The 24,307-nt window shown below is 50.8% G+C and overlaps 1 protein-coding gene across 1 annotated transcript in view; it reads right to left on the bottom strand.

Annotated features, from left to right (window-relative positions):
* Positions 1–22,623, bottom strand: part of CFAP77 (cilia and flagella associated protein 77) — a 128,359-nt gene extending 105,736 nt beyond the window's left edge. Inside the window, exon 1 of the mRNA XM_030292724.1 lies at positions 22,432–22,623. Coding sequence (XP_030148584.1) covers positions 22,432–22,623 — 192 coding nt within the window. The remainder of the gene's footprint in view (positions 1–22,431) is intronic.
* Positions 22,624–24,307: the final 1,684 nt, after the last annotated feature.

Genomic DNA, 24,307 nt, shown 5'->3' with positions numbered 1-24,307 from the left:
TAACTCAGACTCACTAGCATAAAATCCCATTTAGCAGATCGACAACAAGTTGAATCCTTTCTCTCTCTCTCTCCCTTCCTTCTTCTTTCTTTCTTTCTTTCTTTCTTTCTTTCTTTCTTTCTTTCTCTCTCTCTCTCTCTCTCTTTCTTTCTTTCTTTCTTTCTTTCTTTCTTTCTTTCTTTCTTTCTTTCACTAGTGGGTGCCAATGAAGTCATTAGCTGAAATCATCAAGCGTTTAAGGGGCTGAAATAAACATGGAGGACCCTGGGGTGCCCTCCTGGTATCGAAGGGTCAGGTCATGCTGGGCTCCGTGAAATAACATATGAATTGAATTCCTGCCGGGGCGCCTGGGTGGCTCAGTCGGTGAAGCGCCCAACTTCGGCTCAGGTCACGATCTCGCGGTTCGTGAGTTCGAGCCCCGCGTCGGGCTCTGTGCTGAGAGCTCAGAGCTTGGAGCCTGGTTCAGATTCTGTGTTTCCCTCTCTCTCTGACCCTCCCCTACTTGTGCTCTGTTTCTCTCTCAAAAATAAAGAAAAATATTAATAAAAAAAAAGAAAAGAAAAAGAAAGGGGTGTCTGGGTGGCTCAGTCGGTTAAGCATCCAACCACTTCACTAGGGTCATGATCTCGTGGTTCGTGAGTTCGAGCCCCGCGTCGGGCTCTGTGCTGACAGCTCGGAGCCTGGAGCCCGCTTTGGATTCTGGGTCTCCCCCTCTCTCTGCCCCTCCCCTGCTCATGCTCTGTCTCTATCCCTCAATAGTAAATAAAAGTTAAAAAAAAAAAAAAAGTTTGAATTCCTGCCATCTCGGTGGAGCCGAACACTGATGGGATCAACGTTAAGTCTGAGCGCCGTGGACTCGTCTCACCAAACGCCACTCGGTATCAGCGACACTTCTTCAACTCGACTGGTCACTGCGCTGGAGGAGGGGGGAGGCAAGGCTTTCGTGAGCAAACTGGCCTCTTGGATTTGGGGGGGAAGATACTCTAAGAAGGGATTCGGATTCCTTTCATTTTTATTTTGCTCAAAGTGAGCACAGGCAAACCCCTCTTCCTAGAATATCGTTCTTATTGACAAGTGGAGATAAGAATCTCCCATCCCCAAAGATATGCTTGGTGACAGCTCACGGTGCGCTGAGCGGCGATGAATAAGAAAGGGTCTTCTGGCAAATTCTGAAGACGTCTGTCTCTCGGAACCCCCAACTGGAAGTCACAGCATTAAGTAAATAAATAAAGTAAGTGGGCAATCTCGCGGTGACATTTTCATTAGCCCACTCTCTTTCTGTCTCATTAGCCCTCGCGGGGGGAGGAAGGATTGTTTTAATTAGCAGGGTGGAGGAGTCCTGCTTGCCTTTCTTCCCCTCCCGCTGTTCACGGGATTATCCTGTCAGCTTATAAATACAATACAAATCATTACAGCCCACAAAACCACCCCAGAAGGCGACAGAAGAAAGGGGATCCACCCGAGTCCGTGTTAAGTGCCTCTGAACAATGCTCTCTCTCTAAGCATTCACGTCTAATTCAAGCGTAATATTGGGCTTTATCAAACGGCTCAATATCCTGTCACGGAGAAGCCCTTTCTCGTTTGGGACTGACCATGTGTTCCCTCTTTTCTTCCTTTTGTGCTCCGCCCTGCCCAGGCAGAGCGCGCATCCGACAGAACGGCCATGCTCAGTGGGACCGCAGCTCCGAAGTCCCCGCTTGGATTTCCTTGCTAAACGCTCACATCGAAAGGCGGGCCAGGAGCAATCCCCCGAGTTCTCCCAACAAGTCCCTAGGTGCACTCCCGCTGCTTTTAGGCACTGGGGGTCTTGAAAACACACACGTTACTATTATCGGTTGTGTTTCGAGGAGGGGCGCCTGGCTGGCGCAGTCGGGAGAGCGGGCGACTCTTGATCTCGGGGTTGTAAGTTCGAGCCCCATGTTGGGTGTAGGGATCGCTTAAAAAAAATAAAATAAAATCTGCAATCAAAAAAATAAATAAAATCCGTAATTGTGTTTCGATGGCACCACGTTCTGCGCACGGATGTTTTGCTTCTCCTGGAGGTGGAATTGTAGGGTCAGAACCTTCTCCCACCTGTGCCCAGAGCCGTGTGCTCCTGCACGGAGAGCACCCTGTCCCGAAATCTTAAAATGAAAGTGTCTCAAGACATTCATAGACACGCCAGGTTACTGTTAACTAGGAAACAGTCTCCCAGGTGCTCATTAAGCCTCATGAAGAGGCTTAATGTCTCATGAAGAGACAAATGCGACTTGGTTTCTGCCCACAAGGAACCCACAAGAACAGACGCTTTAATACGTACACGAAAAGCGACGACAGAAAGACGTAAGGATGTTGCAGAGGCGAAGAGGTAGGCACATGAAGCATCTCAGAGTGGGGACGGGGTCAGGAAAGGCTCCCAGGGGAGGGCACTCCGAGCCACGTTTTAAACAATGAGTGGGGAACGGCCACGCAAGGACAGGAGGAAGGGAGTGTACGTGGAGAAGCAGGAGCTGAGGCAGGGGAACCGTCGGCCTACAGGCAGGTGCCTGGTCACGCTGACCGTTCGTGCCATCCCAGGACGTCCTTCCTCACGGACGGACGCAAGAAGGAAAGGAGCACACATCGTGATAACACCTGGCAGGGAGTGATGTGTGACGAAAGTCTGTAAGGCACTCCACGCGTCGGCAAGTGGGGGCTGCCCACACAGACAGTACCAGCCATCATCAGCGCACTTGCCGCGTATTAGGTCCTCACCATTCCCTAAGCTTTGCACTTGGCTCTTTACATACGTTTAAAGCGGCAGAGAGAGAGGGAGACAGAGCATCCAAAGCAGGCTCCAGGCTCTGAGCTGTCAGCAGAGAGCCCGAGGCGGGGCTCGAACTCACGAACCGCGAGATCATGACCTGAGCCGAAGTCGGACGCCCAACCGACTGAGCCACCCAGGCGCCCCTGGATAGTTTCTATTGGTATATTCGAGTTCACGGACTCTTCTGTTGTGTAGACTTTGACGTTGAGCTCATTCAGAGAGTTTCTTGTTTGTTTGTTTCAGATATTTTCACTTCTAAACTTTCCATTTGGAGGGGGGGCGCCTGGGGAGCATCCGACTTCAGCTCAGGTCACAATCTCACAGTTTGTGGGTCCAAACCGACCATGTCGGGCTCTGGGCTGCCAGCTCAGAGCCTGGAGCCTGCTTGGGATTCTGTGTCTCCCTCTCTCTCTCTCTGCCCCTCCCCCACTCATGCTCTGTCTCTCTCTCTCCCCAAAATAAATACATATTAAAATAAAAAATAAACAAAATTTCCATTTTGTTCTTGTTGGTTCCTTTTTTTACAATGTTTATTTATTTTGGGAGAGAGAGAGAGAAAGAGAGTGTGCGCAAGCATGGGGGGGGGGGGGGGTGGCCAGGGGGCAGAGAGAGGGGGAGAAAGAAAATCCCAAGCAGGTTCCACACTGTCAGTGCAGAGCCCGACTTGGGGCTCAATCCCACAACAGGGAGATCATGACCTGAGCCGAAAGCAAGAGTTGGACGCTTAACTGACTGAGCCACCCAGGCGCCCCTGTAACTACCACTTTAAATCTTGATTGTTAATTCCAAATAGCAATCTATGAGGTCTGTCTCAACTAAGTGTCTTTTCGGTTGAGGGCGAGTCACGCTTTCTTATTTCTTTGTGTGCCAAGTAGTCTGAAATATACTCTAGACATTGTGACTCCGAGTGAGGTTATATTCCTCCTAGGAATTTTTTGTTCTGCTTTGTTTTGTTTGCAAGTGGTTAACTTGATTGACCTCAAACTGAAAACCCTGTTGTCTGTGACGGGCAGCAGCTCAAATCCAAGTTCATTTATTTGAGCCTTCACTGAACTTTCCAGAGTCAGCCCCACTTATATGTGGTTTGAAGATCTTCCAGAGACTTAGGCAGAGTTTATATACCGAATTTGGACCTCTCTTCTCTGGTGCTCTCTTTTCCTGGATGCCTCTCTCATTTTCCAGTGCCTATGGCTTCCTCAGATTCTGTCCTCTGGTTTTGCGACCACAAGTTAGACAGCACCACAAGTTTCCGTCCAAATTCTAGACGCCTCGCGCAGCACCGACTGTCGCCTGGCATTTCGCTGAAAGTCATTTTCCAAATGAGAGAGCCGTTTCCTGCTTTTCTCTCCTTCTGCGTGAGGACATCCTCCTCTGGCTTCTATATCCACCTGTGTGTGTTCCCTTTTGCAGAGCCTTCAGGTCGTTGGTTTTTTGTTTTTTGTTTTTGTTGGTTCGTATTTAAATCTTATCCAGAGCTTTTGATGTTATCTCTGGGAGGGTTGGTCTGAGAGGAGATTACACAGAGGAGGAACACACGTCTGCTCCTGGGTAATACAATGGCTTTCCTATGCTGCCTCCTCCTCCAAATACCTCAGAAAAGAGGAGGGGTTCTGTTGAGGTTTTCTGGTACCTTAGCAGTCTGGCAGGAGGAATTGGGACAGAAGGGTTTTTCTTCAGATCACGGCAAAGAAGTGATTTTCTAGTTTGTAGGGTAGCTCTGGTCATTGGGGAAAAAATGGAAACATTCTTTGTTAAGTTTAACGTATAGGTAGATGCTAAGGTAGCTTCTAAAACTTTTTTTTTTAATGCTTTTATTTATTTTTGAGACACAGAAAGAGACAGAGCGCCAGCAAGGGAGGGGCCGAGAGAGAGGGAGACACAGAATCCCAAGCAGGCTCCAGGCTCTGAGCTGTTAGCACAGAGCCCGATGAGGGGCTTGAACTCATGAACTGCGAGATCATGACCTGAGCTGAAGTTGGATGCTTAACTGACTGAGCCACCCAGGCGCCCCTAAAACTTTTTTTTTTATTTTTTTTTTAACGTTTATTTATTTTTGAGACAGAGAGAGACAGAGCATGAACGGGGGAGGGGCAGAGAGAGAGGGAGACACAGAATCGGAAACAGGCTCCAGGCTCTGAGCTATCAGCCCAGAGCCCGACGCGGGCCTCGAACTCACGGACCGCGAGATCGTGACCTGAGCTGAAGTCGGACGCCTAACCGACTGCGCCACCCAGGCGCCCCAACTTTTTTTAAAGATAAACATAATTATCCTTAGGTCATGACTTGGAATGCTCCTTAATACATATCATGAGATGTAATGCCTAGAAAATCTTAGAAAGGAGAAATGAGATTGGCTCAAAATGGTGAACTGAGCACATATGTCTACCTTACCACCCTCCCAAAATACCATGAAAGGACAAAGAAAATATTTTTTTTAATGTTTACTTATTTATTGCGTGTGAGAGAGAATACAAGCAGGGGAGGGTCAGCAAGAGGGTGAGAGAGAGTCCCAAGCAGACTCTGAGCTGTCAGTGCAGAGCCCAACGCGGGGCTCCTGAGCCTAAATCAAGAGTTGGATGCTTAACCGACTGAGCCACCAAGGCGCCCCAAGAAAGTATTTTTCAAGAAGAAAAAAACCCGGTATGGTATAGGAAAACAAGAAAGAACTCCATCAGTGAACCAGAGATTCTGAGAAATTTCCAAGTGATCCAGATCAGACAGGATCAGACATACGGAAAAGCAAAACCAGAGGAAGCCACCACCAGAACAACACGTAGGGGATGACTGCTATGGAGCCAAGGAGCGTTCAGGAGAATGCCAAGTCGAGATCACACAGCGGATGAGGAGCAGATCTGGGGCAACAATCAGGGACTGAGATGCTGCTTTTGGAGCAACCAGGTTGGCTCAGCCTCTCTCCTTCCTGCATTCCATCATAAGCCCCCTAATGGATCTCCCCAGGGCCACCCTGGGCACTCCAAGCTGTTCTCTGCTCTGTAGGCAGAAGGTCTTTCCAGTATCAATCTGACCATGTCCTAACCTCTGCTTACAGGGCTTCACTGGCTTCCATTACTCTTGGGTTTCAGGTCAGCTCCTTAACTGGCCTCCACTAAGGGCCTGCATGATCCCTGCCTCACACCATTCTCTCTCATCCCCACATCCCAGCCACACTGGGACACTCTCTCTACCACAGGCTCTTGGCACATGCTCTTCTAAGTGGCTGGAATGCCCTTGTCCTTCCCCTTCATTCCACCCCAACCCCCATCCCATGCACACACATTCCTCCCCCGGTGAATTCAAATCTCAGCTCAGTCTTCATTTTACCCAAGTAGGATTCCCTGACTCCCATCTGTCTGAAGCCTCCCTTTAGATGCACCAGAAGCTTCTCCTCCTTGGCTGTCACCACACTTGAAAGTTCACATTTATCCACAATGTTTTGACTAATGCTCATCTGCCTGATTAGATTGTAAGGTTCCACAGAGTAATGATCATGTCAAATTTGGTTCATCAATCTCTCTCTAATGCCTACCCCAGTGCCAGGCACGTATATTGGAAATTCAGTAAACGCTAAGGTATTTGTTGACTAAAACAAAAGATGGATGGGTGAGTGGACGGGTGGATGGATGGATGGATGGATGAATAGCTCTGTGGAAGGTAAAAAGAAGCATGTTGTGGAATCTGTCCTCCAGGAGAATTGTAGATGGTCAGTGACCCAAATTAGTTATGCTTAAATACCAACAAGGCAAAGGGACCATAGATGGCCCAAGACCGTATGTGATTATTTATCCTATGAGTGATCCACACCACATGCCGTTTCCACATCCTCATCAAGATGGCGGCCTCAAGTTCAACATGAAGGACACCACTCTACTGATTGCCTCGTTATCCCTACCACAACCGACGGAGCACGGACCAGGACCTAATTCCAAAGCAGTCACAAAGTCCTAACCCCCAGAACCTCAAAATGTGACCTGATTTGGCCATAGGATCATTGCAAAGGTAATTCATTAAGATGAGGTCATGATGGAGTGGGCTCCCCAATGCAACATGACTGGTATCCTTATAAAAAGGGGAAATGTGGACATAGATAAGTATGCAGGGAGAATGCCGTGTGAAAATGGAGACAGAGAGAGGCCTGGGATAGATCCTTTCCTCCAAGCTCCCAGAAGGAACCAGCCAACACCTGGATCTCCCACTTCCAGCCTCCAGGAATGAGGAAGATAAACTTGGGAATTTGAGCCACCCACATTGCGTTGCGGTCATTTGTTATCACAGCCCTAGCCAACTAAAGCAGAGGGCAAAATCACCAGACCCGAGGACGACCAGAGAAGTCACGATGGGGCAGGTGGATGCGGGCCGGGCACCACAGGAGCTTCTGGTGGCAAAGGAGGGTGACAAAGCAGGGTCAGCTGCTACAGAAAGAGTGGGGCATTCCCATTGGGAAGGACGCAGCGAACAGGCTGGGAGGGGGGGATCTTAGCTCAGCAAAGAAAAACATCCTACACCCAAATAGAAGCATCAGGGCTGCCTGTGCCCTGCGGAAGGCAGTCCTGAGCTGCCCAGACCTGGCCGAGGCTGGCCCACGTGTGGCTTCAAACGTATTCTCCCCCCGCAGGCTTTGTGCATTGATAAATTCATTACGTTATTAGGCAGCGTCTTCTTTATATTTAGATGAATCACCACGTAATGATCACCTTGCCTGATTTAGATGGTGTCATTTTCAGAAATTATGGTTTAGACCCATCTTCCCTTCCCCCTCCCCCTCGGCCCTCCCTGGATTATTCCTGAGGAAGAAACCAATTAATAGTAGCTTGACTGTTGTAATGCAGCCCCCGCTGTACAATGTAGCAATGCCTAATGGAGTTTTAATTTCCCCATGGTGAGTCAATATTTGCTTTAAGAAAGAAAAATGTCACCATAAACCACTGCCCCAAATGAATTTGGTAGCACAGAGGGTGAGAGAGTCTTCTTTTTTAGGTAAACAGCAACGGGGTAGGGGGGGGGGGGGGGGGGGGGGGTGGGTAGGGGGGTGTGTGTGCGGATCTCACTCTTCACAAATAGGGTTGCCTGTGGTTTTTGCTGTTCCTTCAGACGGTGGCACTTATTAAATATTTTGCTTTGCAAATGCAGATAACTGTCAGAGACTCACCCACAGCTTAAAGGGGCCTGAAACAGAGTCATTATAATATAGACGAGGAACAATTTATTCCAGCCTATTAATAACTTGTGGGGAGCAGGAAGGCGAATAAACTATCAGGCGTCCCTCTTTGATGACATTACGGGGCCCTTCTCGTGTCCCTCCCGACCGGGGCTGCGTGTGGAAACCGGATCCTACTTTTTAAGAAATGGATTCGCCTCTTTGAGGATCACGTGAGGAAATAAAGTTCTGCGACCCTCCCTCTCATAATAAGTCTGTCCAAAAATGATGCTGCTCATTCCGTTGAAAGATAGTTTCATTTCCCTACTCAAAATTGGTATGAAAAATTTGCCTTGCCAAATGAACATTGTATACTGAACTTGTCAAATCCTTTCTCCTGACACAAATAAAAGATAACATTGGGTGGCAGCGTGTAAAACAGCCCTGACAAGATAGCAGAGGGAAGACAAAGAAATATACATATTTTGATTCTCTCTGTTTTAGAAGCTGGGGCTGGGGGTGGGCGCCGGGCGGGATGACTGCCCAGCTTGTGAATGCTTCAGGTAACGATCGAACAAGTCACTTTCATGTAGATTTTCAATGGTATAATGACCCTGTTTCCAATTAGCCAAAACATGACACAATTTCAACTTTTATGGCGGCAAAAGCTGCCAGGGAGAAGACCAGCTGAGTGACAACACTCTTCATTCAAAAGTTTACGGGTGCACCGTGGGGCTGTAATTACCAGCTCGAACACAGTGGGAAATTATTCCTAGCGTGTTTAAAAATAAATAAGGTAAATGATCACCCTTTCATTAGATCTGTACTCATACCATATAAGTGACTTTTTTTTTTCCTATTAAAATTGTTGATTGAAGGCCGTTAGCTGTTTATCAGCTCAAAATTACATTTCTGCTCTCTCAGGGGCTGCTGCCGCTAAGAATCACACTCGGCGCCTAGTTAGGAACAAGAAAAGACTCCTAAAACTGCAATTTCAGGGGGAAAAAAAAAAAACCACAAGCAAGAAACCCAGATTGCACCTCTGAGTCCCCAAAGGCATCACACTTCTTTGTTCTGCTAAGAATAATTAACCTCAATCTCAGCTCGGGGTCCCTAGATTGATTATCATAGTCATTTAAATACTGTAATCTCATTTTCAGCATTGGGGGGAGGAGGGGGAGAGAGGGGGAGCGAGGCTAGAGAGAGAAAGAGAGCAAGGCTGGGAGGGAAGGAGAAAACAGAATAAATTATCTGACAAAGGGACGCGGGCCTTTCTGCTCACAGAGCCTATTTCGGATCCTTCCACTTGATTGGAAGAGTTGATGAAGTTTAAATGAAGCAGAATTAGAACCTCAGGCCGCTGAGTATTGACGCCTGCTCCGCGAGAATGTGCAATTCAATAGCCCCGGCTTCGGCGGCAAACAACAGAGAGACCTAAATGGTGTAATCTTCAATCGAATCTAACATTCACACTGACAAGGCAAGGTAATGAGTTAGGCCAGATCAGGCCTGTTGGTTAAAGAAATTAATCCCTCCCGCCGCCCTGAAGGGTTTTGATGCCTATTGTGTGGGCCCCCGTCCCAGTCTATCTAAATGCTAACTAACTGGGAGGGTGAGCCGGACTGTGCTTTTTTTCATTGCTGCCGCTAATCTGATAACAATTTGCTCTCCCTGATTAGGGAGGCGGGGAGGGGGCGGGGGTGATGGGTGGGAGCGGAGGAGGGGCACCTTCCCTTTGAAAGAGGGGAGGCCGTTGGGCTCAGCCGGGATGGCAGTTGTGTCCCCAGCCTCGAAAGCGCCCCAGCCAGCAGGTAGACGCGCACGACGAGAACGACCTAAACTCTAGACTTCCGTGGGAAACCAGGTGTCCGCACGCCTTTTCTCCTTGAAACCATTCGTGCACCCCAAGTGCAGGCTCCTGATGTCCCAATCAGGCGCCACATCCCTCGCGCTCTGTGGCCTCCACGTGGGGCTTACTCCAGACGTCCCCCCCAAACACACCCAAGCTCGAGGTATCCCATTTCTCCCCTCGTCGGGCTGTTCCTACATCTAAAATGACTTTCCCTCCTCCAGGCCCGGCCCCCACCGAGTGCGGTCCAGTCCTGAGGGCGCTCCAGGCCCGGGACCCTCTCCTCTTGCTAACCAACTCTGTTAAGGGTCTCGTGCACCTTACTGGGTTCGGTCTCGGGCGGCCACTTCCTGGCATGTGGGCAGGTGCTCAACGGGACGGCGCTCCTCCCGCCCCCGGATGATGCTGACCCTTCGGATCAATGTAGATTCGATGATGACCATGAACAGGATTCTTCTCTCCATCGGGACAAAGGAGGGTCGGGGTTGGGGGGGGGGGGGCTCCCACAGGGCTGCAGCGCCAGCCCCTGCTCCCCCATATACCCTCTGTGTGACCTCGGGCGTGTTCCCGAGTCTGTCTGAGCTCAAAAGTTCAGTGACCTCGCAGAGCTGAGTATGTAAGAGGCTGGCACTTGGCAGGTACTCAAACTGTGGCACTAATCGTCACCGAGTTCTGATTTGCGCGATGGTCATGACCACGGGCCGTGGCGACACAGCCCTGGCTCGAAGCCCGGTTCCTCCTCGAATTCACTGGGTGACTTCGCGCAGCTCGTGTAACCTCCTGAAGCCTCAGCTTCCCCATGTGTAAAATGGGAGGACGGCAGTCCTGTCTCCTAGGACTGACTGTTGCAGAGATTTCAAGGAGACGGTGGCTGAGAAGGGCCAGCACAGTGCCTGGCACGCAGTGGGCTCCGTGGAGGGCGGCTGCTGTCAGCCGGCCCAGCTGGCCAGATGGGGCTGCACCCAGAAGCTTCCTGGGAACCCAGACGCCGGGCCTCAGCCTCCTGACGCTCCCGCTCCGGGAGAAAAAGTCAGGCCCGCGAGCATCCTGCTAGGCGATTCGGGGGACAAGCCACAGAAAGAAGCAAGCAGCCGCCTAAGAAAAGACAGAGGCTTCAGAAACGCCAGACAGGCAAGTTCCTTTTAGAAGGGAAGTTTCTGAAAGACTCGCTCAAACCTCCGAATTTATGCCCACTGGGCGCCTACAGAGAGAGCAAAATCTTCAGCGACAGTTTATGAAGGTTCTGGAGGCAGCCGTGAAGCCCGGCACTCGCCCCTGAGGGACCCTGGGTGTCACTCCAGCAGGTTTCCTCAAAGGGCTCGGTGGAAACTTGGAGTGTGACAGGCTGGGGGGGCTTGTTGAACTTGCAAAACGTAAACAAATCGCAGTCGCTAACCCTCGCCATCGCCCGCGCGTCCAAACGTGGGGCCTGGCAGGGGGCGCGTCAATGGGGCCTTTCCAGCAGCTTCCACAGCAGGGAGGGCGCCCACGGCTTCCCCCAGGAGAACCACAGCACCCCCAGCGGGGCTCACCCCTGACGTGTCCCCATCAGCGCTGGCGCCTTGACCCCGCTGTTGATTTGGGGGCCTGCCTCTCAGCCCAGAGATCTGTTCTCTGTGCCGTTTATTTCCACTTACTTTGGCCCCTGAGGTTCTCACGGCCCCCTCAAGGCCGGACTGGCACCTAACAGCCCCTCCACAAACATTCTGCAGGTGCTCGAATAAGCAAATGGAAGGTAGGCTTAGGGTAATTCTCGGGAAACCCACTTGGGTGTACAGGACCCGAGGCCTAGATTCTCCCAAGGTTTCAGGGTCACCAAGAGCATGCAGGACACCTGGGCACCAAGAGCATCGGTCCCTGTGGTCCTGGGGCCTGGTCCAGGAGAAGTGTGAGATGCTTAGAGAATGAACGAATGCGCGAACAAATGACATATAACCTGGCAGGGACCCGAGGACGCTCAGATCTGGTCACCATTGCATCCCTCCCCCCCACCCCGCCGTGGGCCCCTCCAACATGCCATCCCTCTTCCTAGAATGCTTGCTCTCCCCCAGTCAAAGCGGATTCACCCTGAACCTAATGAAGCTTCCTTGCACGTGGCCCCTTCCAAGGCTTTGGACTTAATTTCCAACATTATCTATCTGTTTATTTTAACTTTTCTTTTGAGAGAGAGTGCGCGAGCGTGAGTCAGGGAGGGGCAGAGAGAGAGAGAGAGGGAGACAGAGAATCCCAAGCAGGCTCCACACTGTCAGCACAGAGCCCGAAGTGGGGCTCGAACTCACGAACCATGAGATCGTGACCTGAGCCGAAGACAGACGCTTAACCGACTGAGCCACCCAGGCGCCCCATTTACCTGCTTCTTACAGAGGGTTCCCAGAACTGCATAAGCTGTAGGCCCTACAACACCTGGATCCACCTGTGACCCCCCCCCGCCCCCACTCCAGCTCCCTACACACACTTCCCAATCCTTGTGTCAGGCCCTGTGGCCTGGGAGGCGCTCCCTTGCCTCCCCCCCCAGCCAGGTGCTGCCCTCAGCCTGGAGCGAGGATCCCGTCCGTGCATCTGTCCCACTCCACTGTCTGTTTCTATGACAGTGTCTGCTCATCAGATTAGAAGCTGAGGGCAAAGCCCACAGCCAGGTCACTTTACCCCCATGTCCTGGGTGCCCAGCTCTGGGCCGAGGGCACCGCAGGTCCTCAAAAGCGTCTCTTAATTCGACCAGTGAGTGAATGAATGAATGCATGTATGTCCCGCTCCTGTCCTGATGGCGTCCACAGGATCGCACAGTTGTTCCTTCTTAACGAAGACACTTTGCCCACCTCGGACTCTTGTCTGTGCCTTTGCGCAAGCCAGCCCCCCTCCGGGTGGCCCTCCTCCCCCACCGCCCACTGGCGTCCGACCCGTGCCACGGCCCCAGGCCAGATGCATGAGGTCTGAAGGCTGCCCTGGCGTTCCAACACCGCTCTTGCCTTCCCTCCGAAATATGGCCCCTCTGGCCCCTCCTCCCCTCTCCTTGGCCTTTAGTAACTTTGACTTGGCGGTAGCCTGCAGAGGCCGGCTCTCCCCTGATCCAGACCAGCTTCTTGGAAACGAATCCTTAAACCACCTGTGTTTCCACCCGTGGCTTGTGCACTTGCCGGGACTTACTAAGTATTCGCTCAGGGACTGATGGGTCCATTAACAGTCTCAAATACATACTAGAAAATAAGCAAATAAGCAGGCAAGCCAATGGCTCTGTTCTGAAAGACCTGCCGGGGGGCAGAGGGGTGCTATGAAGGCAGTGGTACATAACGGGGACATTAAGACAAGACGGCACTTGAACGTGGCAAGACAGACAAACTCACTGCTTCCTAGTAACGTTGCCCGACCAAGCTGCCAGCGGATTTTCTAATTCCCTTCACTGAAATGTTACAGCCTAAAGATCTCTCTCCGGGGGCCCGGCTGGCTCTGTCCGTGGGGCGAGCAAGTCCTGAGCTTGGGGTTGGGGGTTCGAGCCTCACATTGGGTGTAGAGATTACTTAACAATAAAATCTAAAAAAAAGGGGGGGGCGCCTGGGTGGTTCAGTCAGTTAAGCGTCTGACTTCAGCTCAGGTCATGATCTCGTGGTTCGTGGGTTCGAGCCCCGCGTCGGGCTCTGCGCTGACAGCTCAGAGCCTGGAGGCTGCTTCAGATTCTGTGTCTCCCTCTTCTCTGGGACCCTCCCCAACTCACGCTCGGATTCTCTCTCTCAAAAATAAACAAACATTAAAAAAATTTTTTTAAGAGGCACCTGGGTGGTTCAGTCAGTTGAGCATCCGACTTCAGCTCAGGTCACGATCTCACGGTTCGTGAGTTCAAGCCCCGCGTCGGGCTCTGTACTGACAGCTCAGAGTCTGGAGCCTGCTTCGGATTCTGTGTCTCCCTCTCTCTCTGCCCCTCCCCCACTCACATTCTGTCTCTCTCTGTCTCTCTGTCTCAAACATTAAAATTTTTTTTAAAAAAATCAAAGGAACCTTAAAAAATTTTTTTTCATAATAAATAATCTAAAAATAAAAAGAGATCACCCCTCTCAACACATCCTTGGGCCCCCCACTACCGGCAGTGGGGGGGAGGGGTTTTGTGCTGTGGCATCCGAGCTCACGAGGGCCTTTCCTCTGGTACTGTGATGCAGCTTAGACATAATGACCGGCCATCTAGCCGAGCTGTAGCCTTTCACTAATACCGGGCCCTGGAATCAAAGACTTTCCAGATCTCTACTTTCGTCCCTCTGGACAAACACAAGAGATTTTGATCCACACAAAGAAATTTATCTTGTACGCTTCTGGGCTCATTGGTTTCCCAAATATGTATTGTTTGGTTCGTATAAAAGATCAAAAATCCTTCTTTTGGGCTCATTATGTGTTTTCCACGATGCCTTTGGCCGGCCGCGCTCCACCCTACCCCGTGTGCTACGCGTGGTGACCTTTCTGCTCATTGACCCACGTGAGTCCGTTTCTTGACCGACCACTGATGTGCCTATAAATTCTTGGGTGGAAAAATACAGCTGATTTCTTTATAAAGCACATGTATTTGCTTCCCTAGAATGCTAAACTTAGTGCCACAATGAGAGCGTAGGGGCCATGCTGGGGCTCTGGCCCACCACGAGCTTGATTTCTGGTGTACCAGATCCATCCCGTTTAAAATCCCACATGACTTCTGAGGCGCCTGGGTGGCTCAGTGGGTTAAGTGTCCGACTCTTGATTGCAGCTCAGGTCATGATCTCACGGTTCGCAGATTGAGTCCCAAGTTGGGCTCTGTGCTGAAAGTGTGGAGCCTGCTTGGGATTCTCTCTCCCTCTCTCTCTCTCTCTCTCTCTCTCTCTCTGCCCTTCCCCTGCTCATGCTCGCTCTTTGTCTCAAAATAAAGAAATAAACATTTTTAGAAATCCCACATGAGTTCACGCTGAGAAAAACCAAACCAGGGGCACCCGGGTGGCTCAGTTGGCGAAGCATCCGACTTCGGCTCAGGTCATGATCTCGCGGTTCGTGGGTTCGAGCCCCGCGTCGGGCTCTGTGCTGACAGCTCAGAGCCTGGAGCCTGCTTGGGATTCCGTGTCTCCTTCTCTCTCTCAGACGGACGCTTAACCGACTGAGCCACCCAGGCGCCCCTGACATACAACGTTATATTGATTTCAGGCGTACAACGTAGTGATCTGACAATTACGTACGGTACCAAACTCTCGCCACGACAGGTGTAGTCACCCTCTGTGGGCGCCACTCTTTTTTAACAAGAGCGCTAAGCGGGAACAAAGCAGCCCGGGGGGTGGGTTTGTCTCGTTACGTCTTTATTTTATAAGTTCAGATTTACAACTGTACTTAAGGGCGATTGATGATCTCACTGAATCCTCACGACTCCCCCGTGGCCAGGAGCCACCTACTATCACCCGCTTCACAGACGGGACACGGAGGCTCAAAGGTAAGGAACCTCACAGGCGGTACAGCGAGAAAGTGGCTGAGACAGAGCTCCCCCTTGGATCTCCCTGGATCCAAAGCCTGCTGTCTGCTCTGCTCTGCTGGTCTACCTGTCCAGGAGGAGGCTAGTCGTATGGCTCCCTGCCTGTTACTACATTTGTGCGGGCGTGTGGTTGTGTGAAAACAGTAGCTGCGGCCTGGAATTGTTTCAACGGTCCTCACTGATTCAGGAGCTTGAAAGGAGAGTCAAGGAGCAATTTCATCAACAGTTGAATTGTTACCGATGACCACAAATGCTCTCATTTCTTTTTTTTTCCCCTGTAACAAAGACGAAAGCCGGACGAGAAGCACGCAACGTTTACAACGTACGTTAAAATCAACCGAACCGCGGTGTGATTATGACTGGTGCATTCGCTGGTTTTTGCCTGACCAGCCAGAAGGTTCTGAAGCGGGAGCAACGGCCCAGCTGATGGGTCTGAGGCTGAGCAGAGCCCGGCTCCCAGGGGCCGTGGCAGAGTGCTTACGGACACCGTCCTACACAAATGGATTTGCCCAGCTGGAGAGTCCGGAAGGATCTGTGCTTGGTTATAATCCCTCCCTATCTGTGACACATCGACCACCGTTCCAGCACAGACACAGAACTGATACCCCCCAAACTCGTCAGTTCAGTAGCTGATGAGTGGTCTCCAGGGTTAGCATTTCACATAGAGCATGTTTCACTGAGTTTCTTCAGTTTTTTAATTATACTTCTTAAGCAGTTGAAGATGTATTTCCTTTTATTTTTTTTTAAGTTTATTCGTTTATTATTTCTGAGAGACGGAGCGCAAGCAGGGGAGAGGCAGAGAGAGAGGGAGACACAGAATCCCAAGCAGGCTCCAGGCTCCAAGCTGTCAGCGCAGAGCCCGACGCGGGGCTCGAACCCACGAACTGCGAGATCATGACCTGAGCCGAAGTCGGATGCTTAACCAACTGAGCCACCCAGGCGCCCCAAAGACGCATTTTTCTTAAGAAGAGTGTGACCCAGCCCTTTTATGGGGACTCCCATGCTTTGAGAGGCCACTGAACAGCTTGAAAACCACTGCAATAGAAAACAGGGATTTGAAATAGCGTCCGCCAGCTGTAAATCAAGAACGTGTCTTTCAAATAAAGGAGAAGCGGCCTTAATTACACAATGAACAACACTTGAGCCTGGAAGGTTCTGGAAGGTCCCGGAAGTGACTGCTGAACTCAGAGTTCTTCCCGGGGGAGTGGCCTTCCCACCGTGCTGCAGGGTTCTGAGGGCCACACGACCAGAAGGTGGCAGAGTCCAAACCTGAGGGAACCCCGATTCCGAGAGTCTATCTGCATTAATGTGTTAGAACCAAAGCACTCCTTTTCCAGAGGGACAGAGGAAGGTGGGCTCCTCTCTCAGGGCAGCTGCCCCAGGCCGTGGTGAAAAGCCTAGGAGGGAGGAACTTTCCTGGCTTTCTGAAAAGTCCACAGGTTTGAGCAGATAGACGGGCTCACTGCCTCAACTCCTGCCCACCAAACGGTATCAGTGGGCACTGGGAGGGGGGAAGCTTTTAAAAAGAAGAAGAAAGTATAAAGGACCAAGAGAGACAGAAACCCACGGCTTACCCTAGAGAAATGAACCCTGCCTACTGGCCAGCCGAGAGGGGCCGTTAGGATGCGCAGTTCATTTCTCAGCCCCCCCCCCCATCCCCGCCAATGTTTTATTTTCACCTGTTACATCCTAATCGAATGTAAAAGGACTTGAGCGATCAGAGGTACATTCCCTACAACAGATAAAGCCGAACGTAACATGTTCCGATTTTACTCAAACGTAATAAAAAGACTGACCCACGCTGGGATATTTGTACAACTGTGTTTGTCTGCCTGCCTTCTTTGCGTATGCATTTATGCTCACCAGCATCAATATTTATTAGAGATGTTAAGCCATTAGTGGGCATGGTGTGGTTGCCTAATTTTGTAGAGCATCCAATTTGAACACACTGGCTCTCAACAAATGCTTCCTCGTGACGGTAACGATAACGATGCCAGCAGCGGGGCCTGGTCTCATAAACCAGAACTCCCCTTGGGGTGGAAACCTTTGAACACTTTGGATCTCAAGAAGGTGAAATCATTTGGCCCCAGAGGGCTGAATTTTTCCTAGTCTGCCCCTGATCAGAATGTAACTCCCCCCACTTCAAGGTCCAGCTCCAGGTCTGGTCCTTCACTAAGCCCACCAAGTCCTGCTCAGCGTTTCCTCGCCCTAAATCTGAACCCCCTGGCTGGTGCCTTTCACTTGAAAGTTACAAGGAGGGACTCCATGACTTTTTTTATCCGATTAGGCATGTGTTTGTCTGCGGGTGTGTGTGTGTGTGCGCACGCGTGCACAGTAATATGTATATAAGCAATGCACACGTATATACATATATATACATATGCACATATATACACATATATACAATATATATATGCAACATACGTATATACAAACATGTACAATATACACACATACACTCCACCTCCCCAGCTAAATAGTTAACTCTCCTTGTGGTTTGTGGGCAGGGCAAGGGTGGAGTCCTGAACCTGTTTCTATGGCCCCTCAAGACAGTTTAGGATGGTGCTGGTCACTTAGTAAACATTCAATAAACACTTCTTGGCTAGCCACAAATCCTGAGAAATCAGTAGAGCTCACATGGGAAGGAATCTTGAGGAAAATGCTATTGGAATCAGGCTCGTTGGCGGACCATTGTTGACTGCCTGCGGTGTGGATGTAACCAGTTCTGGGTTGCCGTGAATTAACTGATTGTATAATGTGGCCAAAAGGACATGGGGTGGAAGTCCAGAGACACGAATCTCATCCCACCTCTGTGACCAGGTCAGAGGGCACCTTGGATGAGTCTCTTTCTCTCTCTGGGCCTTCACATCCTCAAAAAAAAAAAAAAAAAAATTGGACTAGATGTCTGTAAGCCTCCCTCCAGCCCCAAACGATGTGATCTTATGACTCTATTTTACAAATGCATGCACTTCTTATTTGTGACATAAACCCCCACAGAAAAACAAAGTCAGTAATAAATTATGAAAAAATCGGGTGCCATGATCAGTTGCACTTTCCAAGGGTGCTCAACTGAATAAATTCCACCCCTGTACGTAGCCTGCCTCTCCAGGGCGACAGAAGATTCAAGGCTGTCAGTGGAGCAAACCCAGCAGTCTCTCCCCATAATTGTATTGACAGGATATCAGCTCAGTTTCGATGGCAGGCAGGGTGCACCCTGACAGGTTCTGTGAAGGAGCCTTGAAGGCTATTGTAGCAGGAGTCTATGTTGAGTCACAGGATTCTGGGGGAAATGGGAATCAAGCAGAAAGAAGATGGGTTCTTTCTCTGTTTAATTTTATTCCTCCCGGAGAGTCACATTTGAAGGAAGACTGGCTAACGGCACGTCACTTTGTACAATAGAGTAGAAGCCCTCTCTAATGGAAAATATTTAACTCTTTTCTTGTGGCCACATAAAACACCCAGTTGATTCCATCGGTCCCACTAATAACCAGTGGGCTTGATTTTAAATGAGGCAAGTAGTTGTTGAGCATTTGTAGATAAAATACCTGCTTGGATGTCTGCGTTTTTTCACTTTTCACTTGGTTACTGCGGCATCTTGCAGACATGTTCTTGAATAACTGATGCGTATACGTCCTGGCAAATTCCATGGGTGTGAAATAGCAGTGTTGGGTTTGTTCAGGCAGTGTGTCTGCATTTTAAATTAAACAAATCCTGATCGTATTCACTGGAGAAAACAATTTGAGCAACAACCCCCCCCCCCAATAGGGTGGAATAAACAACTATTTCTAAGGTGGTATATTTTTCGATATAGATGCAACCTTCGGCTTCTGACTTAGACAAGACCAAAATATACTCCCATTGCACTCATCCTCTTAAAGACAGCCTTGGGAGAGGGCACTCCCACCTCTGCCACACACAAGAAGGCGCGCTCTCATGCGGGGGTCCGCAAACGTGCCCCTGTGACTCTGGCATACCGCCAAGAAGAAATCCACAAGCCGAGCCTCAAAACACAGCAACATATGTTAAAAAATAGTTTTTAAAGACTCCAGAGTCTGGAATACTTTCAGTTTCCTTAGCTGTAAAGCCAAGAATCCCAAAGTTTTTTCATAATTTAAATTCCGTTCAGGGGCACCTGGGTGGCTCAGTCGGTTAAGTGTCCGACTTCGGCTCAGGTCATGATCTCACGGTTCGTGGGTTCAAGCCCCGCGTCGGGCTCTGTGCTCACAGCTCAGAGCTTGGAGCCTGCTTCAGATTCATAGTCTCTCAAAAATAAATAAACCTTTAAAATAAATAAATATTGTTTAAATATAAGAAGTTGTTTGGAGTGGTAAAAGAATGCTGAGCTGGGAGCCAGGGAACACAGATTCTAACCCGGGCTCTGCCAGAACCTTGGGCAGAGGGCCCACCACAGATGGCCCCAGTGTACCCATTTGTAAGGAGGGGCCTGGAAAAGGTAATGGTCAAGTTTCCTCATTGCTCTCAAAGGTCTCTGCAACTTTTACTTAGGTCAGGTTTTGGTCGAAAATCTTGGAGAGGGTGGCAAATATCGAAATGTGGACCCAATGTCAACTGCTACAGAAAGTAGCTCATAGCCCATCAAGAACCAGAGGGAGGAAAGTAAGAAGAAAAGGCTAGCTGTCCCTGACCCGAGAAGAGCGGGGCACGATCACCAGTGACGTCCCTGCCGCTCAGGCTGAGTCACCACTGGCCAGGACAGTCCGGCTCTTCCTCTCCTGCCTTGAAGGCAGGACACCCAGCCGTGGGTCAGTAATCTCCTGCACATTTGCCAACCCCGAAGTTTAGGTCCGGGAAGGAATCAGTGACCGGATTCGTTGTGGAAGCTGTTCAGCTAGTGCCATCCAGAGGCCAAAATACTGTCCTTCTTGATATACGGGGTGAGCAAAAGGAAAAGAAGGAGGGGGGATTTTTACTCATCTGCGTATATTATATATATGGTGTGCACATGTATGATATACATATATGCATGTGTGCATATGTGCATATATATACACATAAACGCGTACGTGTAATACATGTGTTTAGATACATATACCTATAGGTATGTGTGTGTATACATGTGTGTGTGTGCATATACAGTGGCCTCTTGGACAAGGCAGAGGGTTAGGGGTGATGACCCCCGAGCAGTCAAAGCTCCACCAAAGCTTTTTTGTAAGTAAGCTCTACACCCAAAGTGGGGATTGAACTCATGACCATGAGATCAAGAGTGGCACACTCTACCGACTGGGCCAGCCAGGTGGGACCACTGTAACATCTGACTCCCCCCAAACCTAACGACTAACAGCCTACTGTTGGGCAGAAGCTTTGTAGCCCACAGTCAATTAACACATATTTTGCATGTTATACGTACTATATACTGTATTCTTTTTTTTAAATTGTTTTTATTTCTTTTTGAGACAGAGAGAGAGCACGAGCAGGAGAGGGGCAGAGAGAGAGGGAGACACAGAATCCGAAGCGGGCTCCAGGCTCTGAGCCGTGAGCACAGAGCCGGACGCGGGGCTCGAACCCACGAACTGGGAGATCAGGACCTGAGCCGAAGTCGGACGTTTAACCGACTGAGCCACCCGGGCGCCGCTATGTACTGTATTCTTACAATAAATTCTTACAATAAAGTAAACTAGAGAAAGGAAAATGTTATTAACAGAATCATAAGGAAGAGGAAAAAAAGCATTTATGGTACTGCACTGTGTTGATTTTTTAAAATCTGCATATAACTGGGCCGGCATAAGATCAGATTTGCATTGTTCAAAGGTCAACCGTATATAGCTTGGGGTGGGCATCGCACACTCCTAATTCACCGTGGAGAACACTGCTAACTTCATAATGCCGTTTATTTTATATGTAAGGAGAGTGGGGTTGGCCCACTAGTACCTGCCTAGGAGAAAGCAGCGATCTAACACCCAAGAGGCTGATCAGAGGCGGAGGACTTGATTCTCCCCTTGATCCCAGAATGGTGAGCCCCATGTGTCCACCGAGAGCGGCTCTTCTCACCGAGAGGTAAGTAAAGGACCTTGTTCCACTTTGGTGGGGGTGCTAAGGGTCCATACTAAGTGTAAGGGTGCCGGTGTCATAAGCCCCCCGAGGGGGTGGGGGGTGGCCCACGAGAATAGATTGGGGAACACAAGAGGAGAGGGTCAGTGCTTTCGCAGGAGGCAATGAACTCAGCTAATTCTAGCGCGGCGGTGAAGAAAGCCCAGGTTCCCCGTACCAAAAAGCAGAAAACAACAGCAAAAACCTCTGGGCTCTAATGAGCTCCTGGCTTTCAGATACAACGTTACTGAATCCATGGTTACCACCTGCGCCTTCCACTTCCGGCACCCGGGAACTAGGCGCATTTTTGAAAGCACACTGCCCTCCAGTGGCGCGAGATAGACTTGCTCCCTGACCGGCTTCCCGCGCCCCCCCCCCCCCCCCCCCCCCCCCCCCCGGTGCCAAACTTCAACTCGACTTTTCCTGTGGCCCCGGCAAGGCCTGGAGATGCCCCTCCAGCGTTGGGTGATCACCAGTCCCCAAACCTCTGAAGTGAGGGGGTGTGCAATAAAAGGGGAGGCGACCTGGTTAGAAACCGCAGCTCCCTCCCTCGTTCCGGCCTGCGAGTCCCCCCAGGGCAGATTTTCGCGCTCTTTTCTCCTACGGTTGTAGTTCTGGGTAAGAAGAGTATGATTGGGTGAAGATTAACTTGTAAAGTGATGCTTCCAGGGGAGACACAGAACGCTCGCCGCACTGTGGCAGCCCAGGCGTGCAGAGGAAAGGGGGAGGCGGCAGCCCGGCAGGTGGCGAGTAAGGACACAGTCTGGGTGCGCGTTCCCTGTGTGTCACCCTGTGGGTTCACCGACAGGCTCCCGGGTAAACAGCAGCAGCCAACACCGCGGGCTCACTGGGTGTCAGGCGCTGGGCAGGGACCACCCTGTGGAACTTTCTCAACCACTCCCTTTAATGAGCGCCATTATCATCCCACTTCGAGGATGAGGAAACTGAGGCGCAGAGAGGCGACGCGACCTGCCCGGGACCGCACAGGGGTCCAGGTGTGTCTGGACCAGAGCGGGAGCTACCCACCCGGCGCTCGGACCCCGGCCGTGGGGGGCCAGGGCTCGGCGGTGGAAATCCCGGCAGCGTGGGTGCCCAGCGAGGGGGCGAGCGCGGAGGGGTGGCGGCGGGGGTGGGGGGCGGCTCACCTTGACGATGAGCGGGTTCTGAAACATGGAATCCCGCACGACCCCCAGCCTCTCGTTCTCCATGCCCGGCCGGATGTCGGCCACGGTCAGGGGCCGCCGCGGGGGCGGGCAGATCTGGCTGACCGTGCGGCGCACCGGCTGCTTCTTCTTCCGTCGCCTGGGGTCCTGGCGGGAGCTCTGGGCCTCTGGCATCCTGAGGTCGCGGGATGCCGACCCGCTGGCTGGGTCCGGCGCGCTGCCCTGTGGGCTGGCGGGCGCGGAGGTCCGACACGCCAGACGCCGGTCCCGGACCGCACCATCCGGCCCCGGGGTGGTTCCCGGACGCCCGGTCCTCTCCGGAGGGGGGCGCGCCCACCTCGCGCCGCCCGACTCTCGCAGGGAGCCCTAAAGCCCTCCATAAGCCCCTCTGGGTCCTCAGAGCGACTTCCGGGCACCGCGCTGCGGATTGGGAAAGGAGAGAAGATCAAGACCACCCCTTGAGGAAGAATGGGACGGTCTGTCTCCATGGCGACGGGACGCCAACGGCCGCGGAGCTGCCTGGCTTGGTTTTCTTTCAGGAAACTATTGGTGGCCACCAAAGTGCACCTGCTTAGAGTTTTCTCAGATAGGAGAAAACCCCAAGAATCGCCACTAGGTTGTGTTCAAAGCGACGGGGCTCTAGAAGTCCGTTTATACTTGACTTCCAAAACGAAGATACCTGCCTCCACCCTCCCCACTCCATTCATATCTGGTCCCATTCTCCTCCCCTTTCCACACACGCGCGCGCGCACACACACACACAGACAGGCATAGAGCGCTAAATTTTTCATGATGAAATAGAGATCTGCATTCCAGGCTTGAGGTTACTGCTAATCCAATCGGGTGATATCGAATTAGTCACCCTCTTGGGTCCTCGGTTTTTTCCCCTGTGAAATGGGTGGGAGAGGAAAGTCGAGTGTTGAATGAGCTCAGTGGTATCCAACCTTGTGCAACAGAATGGAGGGAGGCTGAGAAATTCAGATTCACTGAAACAGAGTACCTGGAAATGGGATCTGGGAATGGACTGTTTTTACATTTTGAAAAAAGAGTTTCTCAGTTTCAACTGAAAAGTTGAAGAGTACAGTGAAAACCCATATAGATTTCACCTAGGTTCACCATCCACAGACACACATTGCTGAATCATTTTGAAAATATCCGTTGTCAGTATCCTATGTGACCCTAAATACTTCAACATGTATCTGCTGCCGAAGAATTCTCATACATTGCTACAATGTCATTATCATGTCCATGGATCTTAATATGATACAACAGTGGCACCTGAAGCCCTTGAGGTCTGTATGCCAAGTTGAGAATCTGCACTTTTTAAAAGCCTCCCAGGAGATTGGCACAGTGCTTTTGGAACCACTGGCCCGGAGGATCTCTAGTCTGCCTTCTAGTTCCAGCTTTTTATGGGTTCATTCACCCCCGTCATCTTCATTAAATGTTGCAAATACCAACAAGACTCTGGGTAAGAATGTTCACCGGGAGCAATTTGCACCAACAGCAGACTTGCTCTTCAAGGCCTTACACACCAACAGTGGGTAACACCGACACTCCATTTCCAGAGCAGACCAGGCAGATTTCCAGCTGCTCACCCAAGGCCTGGGGCAGCCAGTGGGTGGTGGCAGTGTGTGTGTGGTGTGTGATGTGATATGTACTCATGATTTCTCCAGCCTGCTTCGCTTCCAGACTTTCACGGAAATACAGGTTGTGCGCTTTTAATCAAAACTGCTGGGCAGCTCAAGCCCCAGAAGTCACGTGGTAGGTGCAGGGAGGGGCAGGATAGCGGAGTAGTGGAGAGAACACAGGTTTGAATCCTGCTTGGGCCACATAAGTCCCTTTGGACAAGTTACACTAA

The sequence above is a fragment of the Lynx canadensis genome, chromosome D4, assembly GCF_007474595.2.
Source record: "Lynx canadensis isolate LIC74 chromosome D4, mLynCan4.pri.v2, whole genome shotgun sequence".
NCBI classification, from domain to species: domain Eukaryota; kingdom Metazoa; phylum Chordata; class Mammalia; order Carnivora; family Felidae; genus Lynx; species Lynx canadensis.
This window is presented reverse-complemented; position numbering and strand designations above follow the sequence as displayed.